This window comes from Poecile atricapillus, chromosome 33 (genome assembly GCF_030490865.1).
Source record: "Poecile atricapillus isolate bPoeAtr1 chromosome 33, bPoeAtr1.hap1, whole genome shotgun sequence".
Lineage (NCBI taxonomy): Eukaryota > Metazoa > Chordata > Aves > Passeriformes > Paridae > Poecile > Poecile atricapillus.
In genome coordinates this window covers 1,731,624-1,752,960 of record NC_081281.1, presented here as the reverse complement: position 1 = coordinate 1,752,960, position 21,337 = coordinate 1,731,624, and the positions used below count along the sequence as shown (strand labels likewise).

The 21,337-nt window shown below is 63.0% G+C and overlaps 1 protein-coding gene across 1 annotated transcript; it reads left to right on the top strand.

Moving 5' to 3' along the window:
* Positions 1 to 10,798, top strand: LOC131590284 (V-set and immunoglobulin domain-containing protein 8-like; the record flags this gene model as incomplete). The annotated part of the gene is made up of 5 exons (XM_058860212.1): positions 1 to 250; positions 2,625 to 2,789; positions 5,389 to 5,511; positions 6,826 to 6,979; positions 10,395 to 10,798. Coding segments are annotated over 5 exons (873 nt in total), but the record flags the coding sequence as incomplete, so codon positions are not given.
* Positions 10,799 to 21,337: the final 10,539 nt, after the last annotated feature.

Below are 21,337 nucleotides of genomic sequence, written 5' to 3'. Positions count from 1 at the left end.
TGCCGACGTCCCCGAGGCCACCCTGACGTTGTCCCCGCGTGTCCCCAGTTCCTGTCCTACCAGGACCACCACGTGAACTACGGCAGCGGCTCGGGGCTGCAGGACCGCGTGGCCTTCGTGCAGACGGACCCGGGCCAGCGCGACGCCTCCATCCGCCTGGCCGACCTGCAGGAGAGCGACACCGGCACCTACCAGTGCCGCGTCAAGAAGAACACGGTGGCCGTGCACGAGGTCATTGTCACCGTGCAAGGTGAGGCCACCCCCGCGGCGTCACCTGTCCCCTCCGTGCTGGTGACGCTTTGTTGTGGTCACGCTTCGTCTTCTGGTGGCACTGATGGTGGCACCTGGTCCCTCTTGTGTGGCCCTGAGAGTGTCACTGCCATGTCCCCTTCCTGACACTGAGAGTGTCCCCTGTGCCACTCTCATATGGCCCTTGGTGGCCCTGACAGTGTCACTGCCGCGTCCCCTTCCTGACATTGAGAGTGTCCCTTGTCCCTGCTCATGTGGCCCTTGGTGGCCCTGACAATGTCCCCTGTGCCACTCTCGTGTGGCCCTTGGTGGCCCTGACAATGTCCCCTGTGCCCCTCTCATGTGGCCCTTGGTGGCCCTGGCAGTGTCACTGCCGTGTCCCCTTCCTGATACTGAGAGTGTCCCCTGTGCCCCTCTCATGTGGCCCTTGGTGGCCCTGACAATGTCCCCTGTGCCCCTCTCATGTGGCCCTTGGTGGCCCTGGCAGTGTCACTGCCGTGTCCCCTTCCTGATACTGAGTGTTCCCTGTGCCCCTCTCATGTGGCTCTTGGTGGCCCTGACAGTGTCACTGCCATGTCCCTTTTCTGACACTGAGTGTCCCCTGTGCCACTCTCATGTGGCCCTGGTGTCACCTGGCCCCTCTCGTGTGGCTCTTGGTGGCCCTGAGAGTGTCACTGCCATGTCCCTTTTCTGACACTGAGAGTGTCCCCTGTGCCCCTCTCATGTGGCCCTTGGTGGCCCTGGCAGTGTCACTGCCGTGTCCCCTTCCTGATACTGAGTGTCCCCTGTGCCACTCTCATCTGGCCCTTGGTGGCCCTGACAATGTCCCCTGTGACACTCTCGTGTGGCCCTGGTGTTCCCTGTGCCACTCTCATGTGGCCCTTGGTGGCCCTGGCAGTGTCACTGCCGTGTCCCCTTCCTGACACTGAGTGTCCCCTGTGCCCCTCTCATGTGGCCCTTGGTGGCCCTGACAATGTCCCCTGTGCCACTCTCATGTGGCCCTTGGTGGCCCTGAGAGTGTCACTGCCATGTCCCCTTCCTGACACTGAGTGTCCCCTGTGCCCCTCTCATGTGGCCCTGGTGGCCCTGACAGTGTCCCCTGTGCCACTCTCATGTGGCCCTGGTGTCCCCTGGCCCCTCTCATGTGGCCTTTGGTGGCCCTGACAATGTCCCCTGTGCCACTCTCATGTGGCCCTGGTGTCACCTGGCCCCTCTCATGTGGCCCTTGGTGGCCCTGACAATGTCCCCTGTGCCACTCTCATGTGGCCCCAGCAGCCCTGACAGTGTCCCCTGTGCCACTCTTGTGTGGCCCTTGGTGGCCCTGACAGTGTCCCCTGTGTCACCCTCATGTGGCCCTGGTGGCCCTGACAATGTCCCCTGTCCCCCATCCAGGTGGCCCTGACAATGTCCCCTGTCCCCCATCCAGGTGGCCCTGACAGTGTCCCGTGTCCCCCCGCCCCAGGTGACTCCTGTCTCTTCCCCCGCTCCCAGGTGTCCCCTCTCCTGGGTGGCCCCTGGTGACCGCGATGGCCCCTGGTGGCCCTGCCAGTGTCCCCTGTGCCCCTCTCATGTGTCCCCTGGTGGCCCTGGCAGTGTCCCCTGTGTCCCTCCTGGCTGTCCCCACCCCCCTGTCTCCATCCAAAGTGGCTCTGGCATTGTCCCTGTCCCTGTCCCTGTCCTGGCTGTCCTCGCTCCCTGTCCCCTTCCCGGGTGTCCCCTGTCCCTTCCATGGTGGCTCTGACACTGTCCCTGTGTCCCCTCCTCCCTCTCCTGGCTGTCCCTGTCCCCTTCTCCCGTGTCCCTGTCCCTTGTCCCCTGTCCCTGGCAGTGTCCCCGTCCCCTTCCTGTGTGTCCCCTGTCCCCTCTGCTGTCCCTGGCAGTGTCCCCGTCCCCTTCCTGTGTGTCCCCTGTCCCCTCTGCTGTCCCTGGCAGTGTCCCCGTCCCCTTCCTGTGTGTCCCCTGTCCCCTCTGCTGTCCCTGGCAGTGTCCCCGTCCCCTTCCTGTGTGTCCCCTGTCCCCTCTGCTGTCCCTGGCAGTGTCCCTGTCCCCTTCCCGCGTGTCCCCTGTCCCCGCCGCTGTCCCGGTGTCCCCGGGGTGTCCCCGCCGCTGTCCCCGGTGTCCCCGGGGTGTCACCTGATGCTGTCCCCGCTGTCCCCGGTGTCTCCGGCTGTCCCCGCCACTGTCCCGGTGTCCCCGGGGTGTCACTGACGCTGTCCCCGGTGTCCCCGGGGTGTCACTGACGCTGTCCCGGTGTCCCCGGGGTGTCACCTGACGCTGTCCCCGGTGTCGCGGTGTCCCCGCGGTGTCCCTGACGGTGTCCCGGTGTCACCTGACGGTGTCCCGGTGTCACTGACGGTGTCCCCGTGTCCCAGCAGAGAAGCCGGCGGCCCCGCAGTGCTGGAGCGAGGGGGAGCTGATCGAGGGGGGCTCGGTGCTGCTGCGCTGCTTCAGCCGGGGGGGCACCGCGCCCCTCTCCTACCAATGGGCAAAGCTGGCCGAGGGCTACGGGGGGGGGCGCCTGCCCTCGGGCACCCTGCAAGGTGGGTGAGACCCTCGGAGGGGGTTTGGGGGGTCCCTCGGGTACCCTGCAAGGTGGGTGACACCCCCGGGGGGCTTGGGGGGTCCCTCGGGTACCCTGCAAGGTGGGTGACACCCCCGGCGGGCTTGGGGGGTCCCTCGGGCACCCTGCAAGGTGGGTGACACCCCCGGGGGGCTTGGGGGGTCCCTCGGGTACCCTGCAAGGTGGGTGACACCCCCGGGGGGGTTTGGGGGGTCCCTCTGGCACCCTGCAAGGTGGGTGACACCCCCGGGGGGTCTGGGGAGGGGTCCCTGCCCTCGGGCACCCTGCAAGGTGGGTGACACCCCCGAGGGGGGTTTGGGGAGGGTTTGGGGGGCTCTGGAAGGGGTTTGGGGGGTCCCTGTCCTCGGGCACCCTGCAAGGTGGGTGACACCCCCGGGGGGTTTGGGGGGTCCCTCTGGCACCCTGCAAGGTGGGTGAGACCCCCGGGGAGGGTTCAGGGCGGGTTTGGGGGGTCCCTGTCCTCGGGCACCCTGCAAGGTGGGTGAAGGACCCCCGGGGAGGGTTCAGGGAGGGTTTGGGGGGTCCCTCGAGCACCCTGCAAGGTGGGTGAGACCCCCGGGGAGGGTTCAGGGGGGTTTGGGGGCAGCAGCCAAGGGGTGCTGTGGCCATGGGGGGCTCGGGGGGGTCCCTGGCTGGGGGTGCACGTGGTGGGGAGGGGGGGCAGTGTGTCCATGTGTCCCTGTGTCCGTGTGTCCATGTCCCTGTGTCCATGTGTGTCCATGTGTCTGTGTCCATGTGTCCGTGTGTCCATGTGTCCGTGTGTCCATGTCCGTGTCTCTGTGTCCATGTGTCCATGTGTCCATGTGTCCATGTGTCCATGTGTCCATGTGTCCATGTGTGTCCATGTGTCTGTGTCCATGTGTCCGTGTGTCCATGTGTCCATGTGTCCGTGTCCATGTGTCCATGTCCGTGTCTCTGTGTCCATGTGTCCATGTGTCCATGTGTGTCCATATGTCCCTGTGTCCATGTGTCCATGTGTCCCTGTGTCCGTGTGTCCCTGTGTCCATGTCCCTGTGTCCATGTGTGTCCATGTGTCCATGTGTCCATGTGTCCATGTGTCCGTGTGTGTCCATGTGTCCATGTGTCCATGTGTCCATGTGTCCGTGTGTCCCTGTGTGTCCATGTCCCTGTGTCCACATGTCCGCGTGTGTCCATGTGTCCGTGTCCATGTGTCTCTGTGTCCGTGTCCCTGTGTCCGTGTGTCCATATCCATGTGTCTGTGTGTCCATGTGTCCACGTGTCCATGTGTGTCCCTGTGTCCATGTGTCCATATGTGTCCATATCCATGTCCCTGTGTCCATGTGTCCATGTCCCTGTGTCCATGTTCATGTGTCCCTGTGTCCATGTCCCTGTGTGTCCACGTGTCCACGTGTGTGTCAGTGTGTCCACATGTGTCCATGTCCATGTGTCTGTGTCCCTGTGTCCATGTGTCCATGTCCCTGTGTCCGTGTCCCTGTGTCCATGTGTCCATGTCCCTGTGTGTCCACGTGTCCACGTGTGTGTCAGTGTGTCCACATGTGTCCATGTCCCTGTGTCCATGTCCCCATGTCCCTGTGTCCGTGTCCCCATGTCCCTGTGTCCATGTCCCTGTGTCCCTGTGTCCATGTCCCTGTGTGTCCACGTGTCCACGTGTGTGTCAGTGTGTCCACATGTGTCCATGTCCATGTGTCTGTGTCCCTGTGTCCATGTGTCACTGCGTCCGTGTGTCCACGTGTCCCTGTGTCCATGTCTGTGTCCATGTGTCCACATCCATATGTCCGTGTCCCTGTGTCCGTGTCCCTGTCACCCGTGTCCCCACATGTCCATGTCCCCATGTCCGTGTGTCCATGTCCACATGTCCGTGTGTCCATGTCCCCCTGTGTCCATGTGTCCATGTCCCTGTGTGTCCGTGTCCCTGAGCAACCATGTCCCCATGTGTCCATGTCCCCATGTCCCCACGTCCCTGTGTGTCCCCATGTCCCCATGTCCCCACATCCCTGTGTCTCTGTGTCCCCATGTCCCTGTGTGTCCCCATGTCCCTGTGTGTCCCTGTGTGTCCCCATGTCCCCATGTCCCCATGTCCCCACATCCCTGTGTCTCCGTGTCCCCATGTCCCTGTGTGTCCCTGTGTGTCCCCATGTCCCTGTGTGTCCCCATGTCCCCGTGTCCCCATGTCCCCACATCCCTGTGTCTCTGTGTGTCCCCATGTCCCTGTGTCCCCACATTTCCCTGTCCCTGTGTCCTCATGTGTCCCTGTGTGTCCCTGAGCACCCACATCCCTGTGTCCCTGTGTCCCCATGTCCCCATGTCCCCACATCCCTGTGTCCCTGTGTGTCCCCATGTCCCCACATCCCTGTGTCCCTGTGTGTCCCCATGTCCCCATGTCCCCACATCCCTGTGTCCCTGTGTGTCCCCATGTCCCCACATCCCTGCGTCCCTGTGTGTCCCCATATCCCTGTGTGTCCCTGTGTCCCTGTGTGTCCCCATGTCCCCATGTCCCTGTGTGTCCCCGTGTCCCCACACCCCCTCTCAGGGGTGGCAGGTGACACCGAGGTGACAATGCCACCTGTCCCCCTCAGGCCGTGCTCCCGGTGACCTCCTGATCCGCAGCCTGACCGGGGCCCACGCTGGCACCTACCAGTGCCGTGTCACCAACCGCGTGGGGTACTCGGTGTGCCAGCTCAACCTGAGCCCCGGCACCCGTGAGTGACACTGGGGACACGGGGGGGGACATTGGGGACATGGGGGGGACACGGTGTGCCAGCTCAACCTGAGCCCCGGCACCCGTGAGTGACACTGGGGACACTGGGGACACTGGGGGGGACATTGGGGACACGGGGGGGACACGGTGTGCCAGCTCAACCTGAGCCCCGGCACCCGTGAGTGACACTGGGGACACTGGGGACACTGGGGGGACATTGGGGACACGGGGGGGACACGGTGTGCCAGCTCAACCTGAGCCCCGGCACCCGTGAGTGACACTGGGGACACAGAGGGTGACACAGGGTGGCACTGGGATGTCTCAGGTGCCCGGGTGTCCTTGGGTGGCACCTGGGTGTCCCTGGGTTCTGGGGTGGCACCGGGTTGTCCCTGGGCTCCAGGGTGGCACTGGAGGTGGCTCTGAGTGGCACCAGGGTGGCTCTGGGTGGCACTGGGGCTGTCCTTGGGTGGCACCGCGGTACCTTTGGGTGGCACTGGGGCTGTCCCTGGGTGGCACCGGGGCTGTCCCTAGGCTCCAGGGTGGCATTGGAGGTGGCTCTGAGTGGCACCGGGTTGTCCCTGAGCTCCAGGGTGGCACCGGGGCTGTCCCTGGGTGGCACCGGAGCTGTCCCTGGGCTCCAGGGTGGCACCGGGGCTGTCCCAGGCTGGCACCGCGGTACCTTTGGGTGGCACCGGGACTGTCCCTGGGTGCCACCGGGGCTGTCCCTGGGTTCTGAGGTGGCATGGGGACTGTCCCTGGGTGGCATCGGGACTGTCCCTGGGTAGCGCCGGGGCTGTCCCTGGGTTCCGGGGTGGCACCGGGACTGTCCTTGGGTGGCCCCGGGGCTGTCCCTGGGTTCTGGGGTGGCACTGGGTCTGTCCCTGGGTGGCACCGCGGTACCTTTGGGTGGCCCCGGGGCTGTCCCTCGGTTCCGGGGTGGCACCGGGACTGTCCCTGGGTGGTACCGGGGCTGTCCCTCGGTTCCGGGGTGGCACGGGGACTGTCCCAGGCTGGCACCGCGGTGTCGCTGGGTGTCCCCGGGGTGACAAGGGTGTGTCCCCGGGGTGTCGCTGGGTGTCCCCGGGGTGACAAGGGTGTGTCCCCGGGGTGTCGCTGGGTGTCCCCGGAGCCGCGGGCAGCCGGCGGAGGCCGGGGTGACAAGGGTGTGTCCCCGGGGTGTCGCTGGGTGTCCCCGGGGTGACAAGGGTGTGTCCCCGGGGTGTCGCTGGGTGTCCCCGGGGTGACAAGGGTGTCCCCGGGGTGTCGCTGGGTGTCCCCGGAGCCGCGGGCAGCCGGCGGAGGCCGGGGTGACAAGGGTGTGTCCCCGCGGCAGGCGGGCGCCAGGCCGGCATCATCGTGGGCTCCATCCTCGGCTCCCTCCTCCTCCTCAGCCTCCTGGGGCTGCTCATCTGGGCTCTGATCGCCCGCTACCAGCGCAAGGAGTGCCAGCGGGCCTGCAGCGACTGCAGGTGGGCACCGAGGGCTGGGCTGGGCTGGACTGGGCTGTACTGGGCTGGACTGGGCTGGACTGGGCTGTACTGGGCTGTACTGGGCTGGACTGGGCTGTACTGGGCAGCAGAGAGCGGCACTGGGCTCTGATCGCCCGCTACCAGCGCAAGGAGTGCCAGAGGGGCTGCAGCGACTGCAGGTGGGCACCGGGGGCTGGGCTGGGCTGGACTGGGCTGTACTGGGTTATACTGGGCTGGACTGGGCTGGACTGGGATGTACTGGGCAGCAGAGAGCGGCACTGGGCTCTGATCGCCCGCTTGCAGTGCCAGGAGTGACAGAGGGGCTGCAGCGACTGCAGGTGGGCACCGGGGGCTGGACTGGGCTGGACTGGGCTGTACTGGGCTGTTCTGGGCTGTACTGGGTTATACTGGGCTGGACTGGGCTGTACTGGGCTGTACTGGGTTATACTGGGCTGGACTGGGATGTACTGGGATGTACTGGGTTGTACTGGGCTGTACTGGGCTGTACTGGGCTGTACTGGGCTGGACTGGGCAGCAGAGAGCGGCACTGGGCTCTGATCGCCCGCTTGCAGTGCCAGGAGTGACAGAGGGGCTGCAGCGACTGCAGGTGGGCACCGGGGGCTGGACTGGGCTGGACTGGGTTGTACTGGGATGTACTGGGATGTACTGGGCTGTACTGGGCTGTACTGGGTTGTACTGGGCTGTACTGGGGTGTACTGGGATGTACTGGGCTGGACTGGACTGGACTGGGCTGTACTGGGCTGGACTGGGATGTACTGGGATGGACTGGGCAGCAGAGAGCGGCACTGGGCTCTGATCGCCCACTTGCAGTGCCAGGAGTGACAGAGGGGCTGCAGCGACTGCAGGTGGGGACAGCGGGGTGGCACTGGGGGACACTGGGAGACACTGGGGGACACTGGGAGACACTGGGGGACACTGGGGTTACACTGGGTGACACTGAAAGACACCAAGAGGTGCCACCAGACACGGGTAGGTGACGCTGGGGGACACTGGGGGACACAGGGGTACACTGAGTGACACCAAGAGGTGCCACCAGGCATGGGCAGGTGACACTGGGGTTACACTGGGTGACACTGAGGGACACCAAGAGGTGCCACCAGTCACAGGTAGGTGACACTGGGTAGCACTGGGTGACACTGGGGTAGCACTGGGTGACACTGGGGGACACTGGCTGGCACTGGGAGACACTGAGTGACACTGGGTGACACTGGGGGATACTGGCTGACACTGGGTGACACTGGGTGACACTGAGTGACACCAAGAGCTGCCACCAGTCACGGGTAGGTGACACTGGGTGACACTGGGTGACACTGAGTGACACCAAGAGCTGCCACCAGTCACGGGCAGGTGGCACTGGGTGACACTGGGTGACACTGAGTGACACCAAGAGCTGCCACCAGTCACGGGCAGGTGGCACTGGGTGACACTGGGTGACACTGGGTGACACTGGCTGACACTGCCACCAAGAGCCACCAACGAGCGCCACCAGCAGCACCGAGACGGGCGACAAAACCCTCGTGGGGTGTCCCCAGATGCCACCACTGATCCCGAGCCCGTGTGACAGAGCTGTCCCCGCTTGTCCCCACAAAACCCTCGTGGGGATTGTCCCCAGATGCCACCACTGATTCTGAGCCCGTGTGACAGAGCTGTCCCCGCTTGTCCCCACAAAACCCTCGCGGGGTGTCCCCAGATGCCACCACTCACTCCGAGCCCGTGTGACAGAGCTGTCCCCACAAAACCCCCGTGGGGTGTCCCCAAATGCCACCACTGATCCCGAGCCCGTGTGACAGAGCTGTCCCCGGTTGTCCCCACAAAACCCTCGCGGATTGTCCCCAGATGCCACCACTCACTCCGAGCCCGTGTGACAGAGCTGTCCCCGCTTGTCCCTACAAAACCCCCGTGGGGTGTCCCCAGATGCCACCACTGATCCCGAGCCCGTGTGACAGAGCTGTCCCCGCTTGTCCCCACAAAACCCTCGCGGATTGTCCCCAGATGCCACCACTCACTCCCAGCCTGTGTGACAGAGCTGTCCCCGCTTGTCCCCACAAAACCCTCGTGGGGTGTCCCCAGATGCCACCACTGATTCCCAGCCCGTGTGACAGAGCTGTCCCCACAAAACCCTCGTGGGGTGTCCCCAGATGCCACCACTGATCCCGAGCCCGTGTGACAGAGCTGTCCCCGCTTGTCCCCACAAAACCCTCGTGGGGATTGTCCCCAGATGCCACCACTGATTCTGAGCCCGTGTGACAGAGCTGTCCCCGCTTGTCCCCACAAAACCCTCGCGGGGTGTCCCCAGATGCCACCACTCACTCCGAGCCCGTGTGACAGAGCTGTCCCCACAAAACCCCCGTGGGGTGTCCCCAAATGCCACCACTGATCCCGAGCCCGTGTGACAGAGCTGTCCCCGGTTGTCCCCACAAAACCCTCGCGGATTGTCCCCAGATGCCACCACTCACTCCGAGCCCGTGTGACAGAGCTGTCCCCGCTTGTCCCTACAAAACCCCCGTGGGGTGTCCCCAGATGCCACCACTGATCCCGAGCCCGTGTGACAGAGCTGTCCCCGCTTGTCCCCACAAAACCCTCGCGGATTGTCCCCAGATGCCACCACTCACTCCCAGCCTGTGTGACAGAGCTGTCCCCGCTTGTCCCCACAAAACCCTCGTGGGGTGTCCCCAGATGCCACCACTGATTCCCAGCCCGTGTGACAGAGCTGTCCCCACAAAACCCTCGTGGGGTGTCCCCAGATGCCACCACTGATCCCGAGCCCGTGTGACAGAGATGTCCCCACAAAACCCCCGTGGGGTGTCCCCAGATGCCACCAGTGATTCCCAGCCCGTGTGACAGAGCTGTCCCCGCTTGTCCCCACAAAACCCTCGTGGGGTGTCCCCAGATGCCACCACTGATCCCGAGCCCGTGTGACAGAGCTGTCCCCGCTTGTCCCCACAAAACCTTGCGGGATGTCCCCAGATGCCACCACTGATTCCCAGCCCGTGTGACAGAGCTGTCCTCACAAAACCCCCGTGGGGATTGTCCCCAGATGCCACCACTCGTCCCGAGCCCGTGTGACAGAGCTGTCCCCGCTTGTCCCCACAAAACCTTGCGGGATGTCCCCAGATGCCACCACTGATTCCCAGCCCGTGTGACAGAGCTGTCCCCACAAAACCCCCGTGGGGTGTCCCCAGATGCCACCACTGATCCTGAGCCCGTGTGACAGAGCTGTCCCCGCTTGTCCCCACAAAACCCTCGCGGATTGTCCCCAGATGCCACCACTGATCCTGAGCCCGTGTGACAGAGCTGTCCCCACAAAACCCTCGTGGGGTGTCCCCAGATGCCACCACTGATCCCGAGCCCGTGTGACAGAGCTGTCCCCGCTTGTCCCCGCTTGTCCCCGCAGGAGCAGCACGGGTGGCACCATGCCCCGGGGCTGTGCCACCTGCGGCCACCACTCGTACTCGCCCCATGGCATCAGCTACATGCAGTGCCAGCAGTGCCAGCACGGCGACAGCGACGAGAGAGCGGCAGCGCTGCTCTGCAACGAGGGCATCCGCCACCAGGTCACCTGTCCCGGCCTGTGACACCGCCACCAGGGTCACCTGTCCCCGCCTGTGACACCGCGACAGCGACAGCGACAGCGACAGCGACACACACAGAGAGAGAGAGCAACGGAAAGGGATGGCAGGAGCGGCTTCTGCTGCTCGAAACTGCATAAAAGAGATCAAAATGGCTCAAAATCGCACGATATTCCAAAGAAAAAATGCTCTAAATGACAAAAAAATGGTCAAAATGGCACCAAATGTCACCAAATTGTATAAAAAAATTGGAAAATTTTATAAAGTTTATTCTGAATTCTCACCAAATTCCTGGTCACGGCAGTGTCCGCCCGCTAAAAGGGAAGGCGGGAGCTCAAAACCGCCTAAAACAGCTCAAAATGGCTCAAAATCGCACGATATTCTGCAGAAAGAATCCTCTAAATGACAAAAAAATGGTCAAAATGTCACCAAATTCTATAAAAAAATTGGAATTTTATAAAGTTTATTCTGAATTCCCAACGAATTCCTGGTCAGGGCAGTGCCCGCCCGCTAAAAGGGAAGGCGGGAGGGTAAAACCTCCTAAAACAGATCAAAATCGCTCAAAATGTCACCAAATTCTATAAAAAATTTCAAAATTTTATAAAGTTTATTCTGAATTCCCAACGAATTCCCGGTCACGGCAGCGCCGGGGACAGAGAGACAACAAAAGGGATGGGAGGAGCGGCTTCTGCTGCTCGAAACTGCATAAAAGAGATCAAAATGGATCAAAATCGCACGATATTCCAAAGAAAAAATGCTCTAAATGACAAAAAAATGGTCAAAATGGCACCAAATTCTATAAAAAAAATTGGAATTTTATAAAGTTTGTTCTAAAATAACAACGAATTCCTGGTCATGGTGGAGCCTGCCCGCTAAAAGGGAAGGCGGGAGCTCAAAACCTCCTAAAACAGCTCAAAATGGCTCAAAATCGCAGGATATTCTGCAGAAAGAATCCTCTAAATGACAAAAAAATGGTCAAAATGTCACCAAATTGTATAAAAAAATTGGAATTTTATAAAGTTTATTCTGAATTCCCAACGAATTCCCGGTCACGGCAGCGCCGGGGACAGAGAGCCCACAAAAAGGGAAGACGGGAGCTCAAAACCTCCTAAAACAGCTCAAAATCGCTCAAAATGTCACCAAATTGTACAAAAAAATTGAAAATTTTATAAAGTTTATTCTAAAATAACAAAAAATTCGCGGTCACGGCAGCGCCGGGGACAGAGAGACAACAAAAGGGATGGGAGGAGCGGCTCCTGCTGCTCGAAACTGCATAAAAGAGATAAAAATGGATCAAAATCGCACGATATTCCAAAGAAAAAATGCTCTAAATGACAAAAAAATGGTCAAAATGGCACCAAATTGTATAAAAAAATTGGAATTTTATAAAGTTTATTCTGAATTCCCAACGAATTCCCGGTCACGGCGGAGCCCGCCCGCTAAAAGGGAAGGCGGGAGAACAAAACCTCCTAAAACAGCTCAAAAAGGCTCAAAATCGCACGATATTCTGCAGAAAGAATCTTCTAAATGACAAAAAAATGGTCGAAATGTCACCAAATTCTATAAAAAAATTGGAATTTTATAAAGTTTATTCTAAATTCCCACCAAATTCCATCCCCGGTCACGGCAGCTCCGGGGACAGAGAGCCCACAAAAAAGGAAGACGGGAGCTCAAAACCTCCTAAAACAGATCAAAATCGCTCAAAATGTCACCAAATTGTACAAAAAAAATTTGAAAATTTTATAAAGTTTATTCTAAAATAACAAAAAATTCGCGGTCACGGCAGCGCCGGGGACAGAGAGCCAACAAAAGGGATGGGAGGAGCGGCTCCTGCTGCTCGAAACTGCATAAAACAGATCAAAATGGATCAAAATCGCACGATATTCCAAAGAAAAAATGCTCTAAATGACAAAAAAATGGTCAAAATGGCACCAAATTGTATAAAAAAATTGGAATTTTATAAAGTTTGTTCTAAAATAACAACGAATTCCTGGTCACGGCAACGCCCGCCCGCTAAAAGGGAAGGTGGGAGCTCAAAACCGCCTAAAACAGCTCAAAATCGCTCAAAATGTCACCAAATTGTACAAAAAAAATTCAAAATTTTATAAAGTTTATTCTGAATTCCCAAAGAATTCCCGGTCACGGCAGCGCCCGCCCATAAAGGTGAAGGCAGGAGCTCAAAACCTCCTAAAAAATCCTCCAAATCCCATAAAATCCCTCAAAAATCCCACAATATTTCTCCTTAAAATCCTCTGAATCCCATAAAATCCCAGAGAATTCCACAATATTTCTCCCAAAATCCCACAAATCCCCACAAAATCCCAAGAAAATCCCAAAATATCCCCACAAAATCCCACAAAATCCCAAAATATCCCCACAAAATCCCAAAATATCCCCACAAAATCCCATCCTCGCTCCGTTTTCACCTCGTTTTGTTGTTTTTATTTTGGGGTTTGGCCCCGTTTTTTTACGCCTTCCCCATTCCCAGTTTGTTTTCCATTCCCAGTTTCCCATTCCCAGTTTGTTTTCCATTCCCAGTTTCTCATTCCCAGTTTGTTTTCCATTCCCAGTTTCCCATTCCCAGTTTGTTTTCCATTCCCAGTTTCCCATTCCCAGTTTGTTTTCCATTCCCAGTTCCCCATTCCCAGTTTCCCATTCCCAGTTTGTTTTCCATTCCCAGTTTCCCATTCCCAGTTTGTTTCCCATTCCCAGTTTCCTATTCCCAGTTTGTTTTCCATTCCCAGTTTCCCATTCCCAGTTTGTTTCCCATTCCCAGTTTCCCCCAATTCCCAGTTTCCCATTCCCAGTTTCCCAGTCCCAGTTTGTTTCCCATTCCCAGTTTCCCATTCCCAGTTTCCCCCAATTCCCCCCAACATTTGGGATTTTATTTTTTGGGATTTTTTTGGGGGGAGGGGTCGGGAATTGGGGTTTGGAAAAGGAATCCCGAAAAATCAAATTAAAAAAAAAAAAGGAAAATAAGGAAAAAAAGGAAAAATGAGAAAAAAAATGGAAGGAAACGGAATAAAATTGAGTGAATTGAGAGAGGGAGTGGCGTGACAGGGGAGGGGACAGGAGGGGACACGGGGGACAGGGAGGGGACACAGGGGACAGGAGGGGACAGGGATGGGGACAGGGGACAGGGATGGGGACAGGGACAGGGATGGGGACAGGAGGGGACAGGAGGGGTCAGGGGAGGGGACAGGAGAGGACAGGAGGGGACAGGGGAGGGGACACAGGGGACTGGGATGGGGACACAGGGGACAGGGGAGGGGACAGGGATGGGGACAGGGACAGGGATGGGGACAGGGATGGGGACAGGGGACAGGGGAGGGGACAGAGGGGACAGGGAGGGGACAGGAGGGGACAGGGATGGGACAGGGAGGGGACAGGGATGGGGACAGGGGACAGGGATGGGGACAGGAATGGGGACAGGGGACAGGGATGGGAGGACACAGGGATGGGGACAGGGGAGAGGACATGGGAGGGGACACGGGGGACAAGGATGGGGACACGGATGGGGACAGGGGAAAGGACAGAGGGGACAGGGCGGGGACAGGGGGGGACAGAGGAGGGGACACAGGGGACAGGGATGGGGACAGAAGGGAACAGGGGAGGGGACAGGGAGGGGACAGAGGGGACACGGGACAGGGATGGGGACAGGGACAGGGATGGGGACGGGACAGGAGACAGGGGAGGGGACACAGGGGACAGGGAGGGGACACAGGGGACAGGGGAGGGGACAGGGATGAGGACAGGACGGGGACAGGAGAGAGGACAGAGGGGACAGGGCTGGGGCAGGAGGGGACAGAAGAGGGGACACCGGGGACAAGGATGGGGACAGGGGAGGGGAGAAGGGGACAGGGATGGGGACAGGGATGGGACAGGGATGGGTACAGGGGAGTCCCATCCCTGTCCCATCCCTGTCCCCTGTGTCCCCTCCCCTGTCCCATCCTTGTCCCCTCCTGTCCCCATCCCTGTCACAGTCCCAGTCCCTGCCCCATCCCTGTCCCCTGTGTCCCCTCCCCTGTCCCATCCCTGTCCCCTCCTGTCCCCTGTGTCCATCCCTGTCCCCTGTGACCCCTCCCCTGTGTCCCCATTCCTGTCCCCTCCTGTCCCCTCATCTGTCCCCTCCCTGTCCCCTCCTGTCCCCTCTCCTGTCCCCTCCCTGTCCCCTCCTGTCCCCTCCCCTGTCCCCTGTGTCCCCTCCCTGTCCCCTCCCCTGTCCCATTCCTGTCCCCTCCTGTCCCCATCCCTGTCACAGTCCCTGTCCCTGCCCCATCCCTGTTCCCTGTGTCCCCTCCCCTGTCCCCTCCCTGTCCCCTCCTGTCCCCTCCCCTGTCCCCTGTGTCCCCTCCTGTCCCATCCCTGTCCCCTCCTGTCCCCATCCCTGTCACAGTCCCTGTCCCATCCCTGTCCCTGTCCCCTGTGACCCCTCCCCTGTGTCCCCATCCCTGTCCCCTGTGTCCCCATCCCTGTCCCCTCCCTGTCCCCTCCCTGTCCCCTGTGTCCCCTCCTGTCCCCTCCTGTCCCATCCCTGTCCCCTGTGTCCCCATCCCTGTCCCCTCCCTGTCCCCATCCCTGTCCCTGTCCCCTGTGTCCCCTCCCCTGTGTCCCCATCCCTGTCCCCATCCCTGTCCCCTGTGTCCGCTGTGTCCCCATCCCTGTCCCCATCCCTGTCCCCTCCCCTGTCCCCTGTGTCCCCTCCTGTCCCCATCCCTGTCCCCTCCCCTGTCCCTGTGTCCCCTCCTGTCCCCATCCCTGTCCCCTCCCCTGTCCCTGTGTCCCCTCCTGTCCCCATCCCTGTCCCCTCCCCTGTCCCGTGTCCCCTCCTGTCCCCTCCCCTGTCCCCACCCTGTCCCCTGTGTCCCCTCCCCTGTCCCCTGTGTCCCCATCCCTGTCCCCTCCCCTGTCCCATCCCTGTCCCCTCCTGTCCCCATCCCTGTCCCCTCCTGTCCCTCCCCTGTCCCCTGTGTCCCCTCCTGTCCCCTGTGTCCCCTCCTGTCCCTCCCCTGTCCCCTGTGTCTCCTCCCATCCCCATCCCTGTCCCCTGTGTCCGCTGTGTCCCCATCCCTGTCCCCTCCCCTGTCCCCTGTGTCCCCATCCCTGTCCCCATCCCTGTCCCATCCCTGTCCCCATCCCTCTCCCCATCCCTGTCCCCTCCCTGTCCCCTGTGTCCCCTCCTGTCCCCATTCCTGTCCCCTCGTGTCCCCTCCTGTCCCTGGGGCCGCCCGGGGGGGCGTGGCCAACGAGGGGGCGTGGCCTCTTCCGATTACGTCATCGGCCCCGCCCCTTCCCGTGTCCCGCCCCGGCCGCCAGGGGGCGCTCGCGGCCGTTGCCAGGCAACGAAACATGGCGGGGCAGGTGGGGGGGAAATGGGGGAAAATGGGGGAAAAATGAGAAAAAACGGGAAACAAAGCGGGGGAAAACGGGCGGGAAAAGGGGGAAAAGCGCGGGGGAGAAGGGGAAGGGAAGGGGGAGGATAAATGGGGAGAAAGAGGGAGGATAAATGGGGAAAAAAGGGAGGATGGGGGGGACGGGGGGGGCGGCAGGCCCGGGGGTCTCAGGGGAGGGTCCCGGCCCTCAGAGGTTCCCCCTCCCCCCCTCCCCTCCCCCCCCAGTACGAGGACGCCTTCAGCCCCCCCCGCATGCAGTGCTGGACTGTGCCCCGACCCCCCCCCAAGGTACCCCCTGCACCCCCCGACCTTGGCCTGGACCCCCCCCCAAAAAACCCCCGGGCCGGGACCCCCCCCAAGGTACCCCCTGGACCCCCCCAAAACCCCCCCGGGCTGGGACACCCCCCCAGGGTACCCCCTGCACCCCCTGACCTTGGCTTGACCCCCCCCCCAAAACCCCCCCGGGCTGGGACCCCCCCCCAAGGTACCCCCTGGACCCCCCCAAAACCCCCCCGGGCTGGGACCCCCCCCCAAGGTACCCCCTGCACCCCCCGACCTTGGGCTGGACCCCCCCGGGCTGGGACCCCCCCCCAAGGTACCCCCTGCACCCCCCGACCTTGGCCTGGACCCCCCCCCCAAAAACCTCCCCGGGCTGGGACCCCCCCCAAGGTACCCCCTGCACCCCCCGACCTTGGCTTGAGCCCCCCAAAAACCCCCCCGGGCTGGGACCCCCCCCCAAGGTACCCCCTGGACCCCCCCAAACCCCCCCGGGCTGGGACCCCCCCCCAAGGTACCCCCTGGACCCCCCCAAAACCCCCCCGGGCTGGGACCCCCCCCCAAGGTACCCCCTGGACCCCCCAAAACCCCCCGGGCTGGGACCCCCCCCCCCAAGGTACCCCCTGCACCCCCCGACCTTGGGCTGGACCCCCCAAAACCCCCCGGGCTGGGACCCCCCCCCCAAGGTACCCCCTGCACCCCCCGACCTTGGGCTGGACCCCCCCCCCAAAAACCCCCCCGGGCTGGGACCCCCCCCCAAGGTACCCCCTGGACCCCCCCCAAAAACCCCCCGGGCTGGGACCCCCCCCCCCAAAAACCCCCCCGGGCTGGGACCCCCCCCCAGGGTACCCCCTGCACCCCCTGACCTTGGCTTGACCCCCCCCCCAAAACCCCCCCGGGCTGGGGCCCCCCCAAGGTACCCCCTGGACCCCCCCCAAACCCCCCCCCGGGCTGGGACCCCCCCCCCCAAGGTACCCCCTGCACCCCCCGACCTTGGCCTGGACCCCCCCCCCAAAAACCCCCCGGGCTGGAACCCCCCCCCCAAGGTACCCCCTGAACCCCCCAAAACCCCCCCGGGCTGGGACCCCCCCCCTGGACCCCCCCAGATCCCCCCATTTGTGGCCGGGAACCTCGGACCCCTCCTCAAACCCAGCCCAACCCGCCCAGAGCTCTCTGAGATCCCCCCCAGCCCCAGCTTGGACCCCCAAATCCACTCCCTGAGCCACCAGGACCCCCAAACCTCACCCCAGGACCCCCAAATCCACTCCCTGAGCCACAGGACCCCCAAATCCCACCCCAGGACCCCCAAATCCCACCCCAGGACCCCCAAACCCCACCCCAGGACCCCCAAATCCACTCCCTGAGCCACCAGGACCCCCAAACCCCACCCCAGGACCCCCAAACCCCACCCCAGGACCCCCAAACCTCACCCCAAGACCCCCAAACCCCGCCCCAGGACCCCCAAACCTCACCCCAGGATCCCCAAATCCACTCCCTGAGCCACCAGGACCCCCAAATCCCACCCCAGGACCCCCAAATCCACTCCTGGAGCCACCAGGACCCCCAAATCCCACCCCAGGACCCCCAAACCTCACCCCAGGACCCCCAAATCCACTCCCTGAGCCACCAGGACCCCCAAATCCCACCCCAGGACCCCCAAATCCACTCCTGGAGCCACCAGGACCCCCAAACCTCACCCCAGGACCCCCAAATCCACTCCCTGAGCCACCAGGACCCCCAAACCCCACCCCAGGACCCCCAGATCCACTCCTGTGGCCATCAGGACCCCCAAATCTCACCCCAGGACCCCCAAATCCCACCCCAGGACCCCCAAATCCACTCTCTGAGCCACCAGGACCCCCAAACCTCACCCCAGGACCCCCAAATCCACTCTCTGAGCCACCAGGACCCCCAAACCTCACCCCAGGACCCCCAAATCCACTCCCTGAGCCACCAGGACCCCCAAATCCCACCCCAGGACCCTCAAACCCCCTCCTGGTACCACCAGGACCCCCCAGCCCTGTCCTGACCCCCCAAACCCCACCTCAGGACCCCCAAACCCCTCCCTGGGCTCTCTGAGACCCTCTCCAGCCCTGTCCTGACCCCCCAAACCCCACCCCAGGACCCCCAAATCCACACCCTGAGCCATCAGGACCCCCAAACCTCACCCCAGGACCCCCAAACCCCTCCCTGGGGCCACCAGGACCCCCAAACCCCACACCAGGACCCCCAAACCCCCTCTTGGTACCACCAGGACCCCCCAGTTCAGTCCTGACCCCCCAAACCCCACCCCAGGACCCCCAAATCCCACCCCAGGACCCCCAAATGCACTCCCTGAGCCACAGGACCCCCAAATCCCACCCCAGGACCCCCAAATCCACTCCCTGAGCCACAGGACCCCCAAACCCCACCCCAGGACCCCCAAACCCCACCCCAGGACCCCCAAACCTCACCCCAGGACCCCCAAATCCACTCCCTGAGCCACCAGGACCCCCAAACCTCACCCCAGGACCCCCAAATCCCACCCCAGGACCCCCAAATCCACTCCCTGAGCCACAGGACCCCCAAATCCCACCCCAGGACCCCCAAATCCCACCCCAGGACCCCCAAATCCACTCCCTGAGCCACCAGGACCCCCAAACCCCACCCCAGGACCCCCAAATCCCACCCCAGGACCCCCAAACCCCACCCCAGGACCCCCAAATCCACTCCCTGAGCCACCAGGACCCCCAAATCCCACCCCAGGACCCCCAAACCTCACCCCAGGACCCCCAAACCCCACCCCAGGACCCCCAAATCCCACCCCAGGACCCCCAAACCTCACCCCAGGACCCCCAAATCCACTCCCTGAGCCACCAGGACCCCCAAACCTCACCCCAGGACCCCCAAATCCACTCCCTGAGCCACCAGGACCCCCAAATCCCACCCCAGGACCCCCAAATCCACTCCCTGAGCCACCAGGACCCCCAAACCCCACCCCAGGACCCACAAACCCCACCCCAGGACCCACAAACCCCACCCCAGGACACCCAAATCCCACCCCAGGACCCCCAAACTCCCTCCTGGAGCCACCAGGACGCCCCCAGTGCAGTCCTGACCCCCCAAACCCCACCCCAGGACCCCCAAACCCCTCCCTGGGCCCTCTGAGACCCTCTCCTGCCCTGTCCTGACCCCCCAAACCCCACCCCAGGACCCCCAAACTCCCTCCTGGAGCCACCAGGACCCCCAAACCTCACCCCAGGACCCCCAAACCCCCTCCTGGAGCCACCAGGACCCCCCCAGCCCTGTCCTGACCCCCAAAACCTCACCCCAGGACCCCCAAGCCCCCTCCCTGGGGCCACCAGGACCCCCAAATCCCACCCCAGGACCCCCAAACCCCCTCCTGGAGCCACCAGGACCCCCCCAGTTCAGTCCTGACCCCCCAAACCCCACCCCAGGACCCCCAAGCCCCCTCCTGGTGCCACCAGGACCCCCAAACCCCACCCCAGGACCCCCACACCTCCTCCCTGGGCCCTCTGGGACCCCCCAAACCTCACCCCAGGACCCTCAAACCCCCTCCTGGTACCACCAGGACCCCCCAGTGCAGTCCTGACCCCCCAAACCCCACCCCAGGACCCCCAAACCCCCTCCCTGGGGCCACCAGGACCCCCCAGCCCTGTCCTGATACCCCAAACCCCACCCCAGGACCCCCAAATCCCACCCCAGGACCCCCAAACCCCCTCCTGGTGCCACCAGGACCCCCAAACCCTACCCCAGGACCCCCAAACCTCACCCCAGGACCCCCAAGCCCCCTCCTGGTGCCACCAGGACCCCCAAACCCCACCCCAGGACCCCCAAACTCCCTCCTGGAGCCACCAGGACCCCCCCAGTTCAGTCCTGACCCCCCAAACCCCACCCCAGGCCCCCAAATCCCACCCCAGGACCCCCAAACTCCCTCCTGGAGCCACCAGGACCCCCAAACCTCACCCCAGGACCCCCAAACTCCCTCCTGGAGCCACCAGCACCCCCCAGCCCTGTCCTGACCCCCCAAACCCCACCCCAGGACCCCCAAATCCCACCCCAGGACCCCCAAACTCCCTCCTGGTGCCACCAGGACCCCCAAACCTCACCCCAGGACCCCCAAACCCCTCCCTGGGCTCTCTGAGACCCTCTCCAGCCCTGTCCTGACCCCCCCAAACCCCACCCCAGGACCCCCAAACCCCCTCCTGGTGCCACCAGGACCCCCCAGTTCAGTCCTGACCCCCCAAACCCCACCCCAGGCCCCCCAGTGACCCCCTCGCCCCCCCAGCTCCCCACCCCCCGTCCCCCACCCCGTTCATCGCCGACGACCGCGGGCACCTCCTGCCGCACGTGCCCGCTCCCAGGTGAGCCCCGAGCCCCATTTTGGGGGGTCCCCGCTCCTGGGTGGGGGGGACCCTGGGGCCACCTGGCCGCTGTCCCCGTGGTGTCGCAGGTGTCACCGTGGGGCACCTTCCTGGGCACGTGGGAGATGCCCCGGAGCCTCCCCCCGGCCTGGCTGGACCTCACCTCCCGCTCACCTGGAGCCGCCGCCCGCGCCTGGGACAGCTGGGGACACCTGGGGACACCTGGGGACACACCTGGGGACACCTGGGGACACCTGGACCTCACCTCCCGCTCACCTGGAGCCGCCGCCCGCGCCACCCAAAACCGGCCCGAGCCCTGAGCCGGGCGTGCAACGGGATCAGCACCCACATCACCGGCAAGGTGACACCTGGGGACACCTGGGGACACACCTGGGGACAGCTGGGGACAGCTGGGGACACCTGGGGACACCTGGGGACACACCTGGGGATACCTGGGGACACACCTGGGGACACCTGGGGACACACCTGGGGATACCTGGGGACACCTGGGGATACCTGGGGACAGCTGGGGATACACCTGGGGACACCTGGGGATACCTGGGGATACCTGGGGATACACCTGGGGACACCTGGGGACAGCTGGGGACACACCTGGGGACACCTGGGGACAGCTGGGGACACCTGGGGACACCTGGGGACAGCTGGGGACACACCTGGGGACAGCTGGGACACTCTGGGGACACACCTGGGGACACCTGGGGACACCTGGGGACA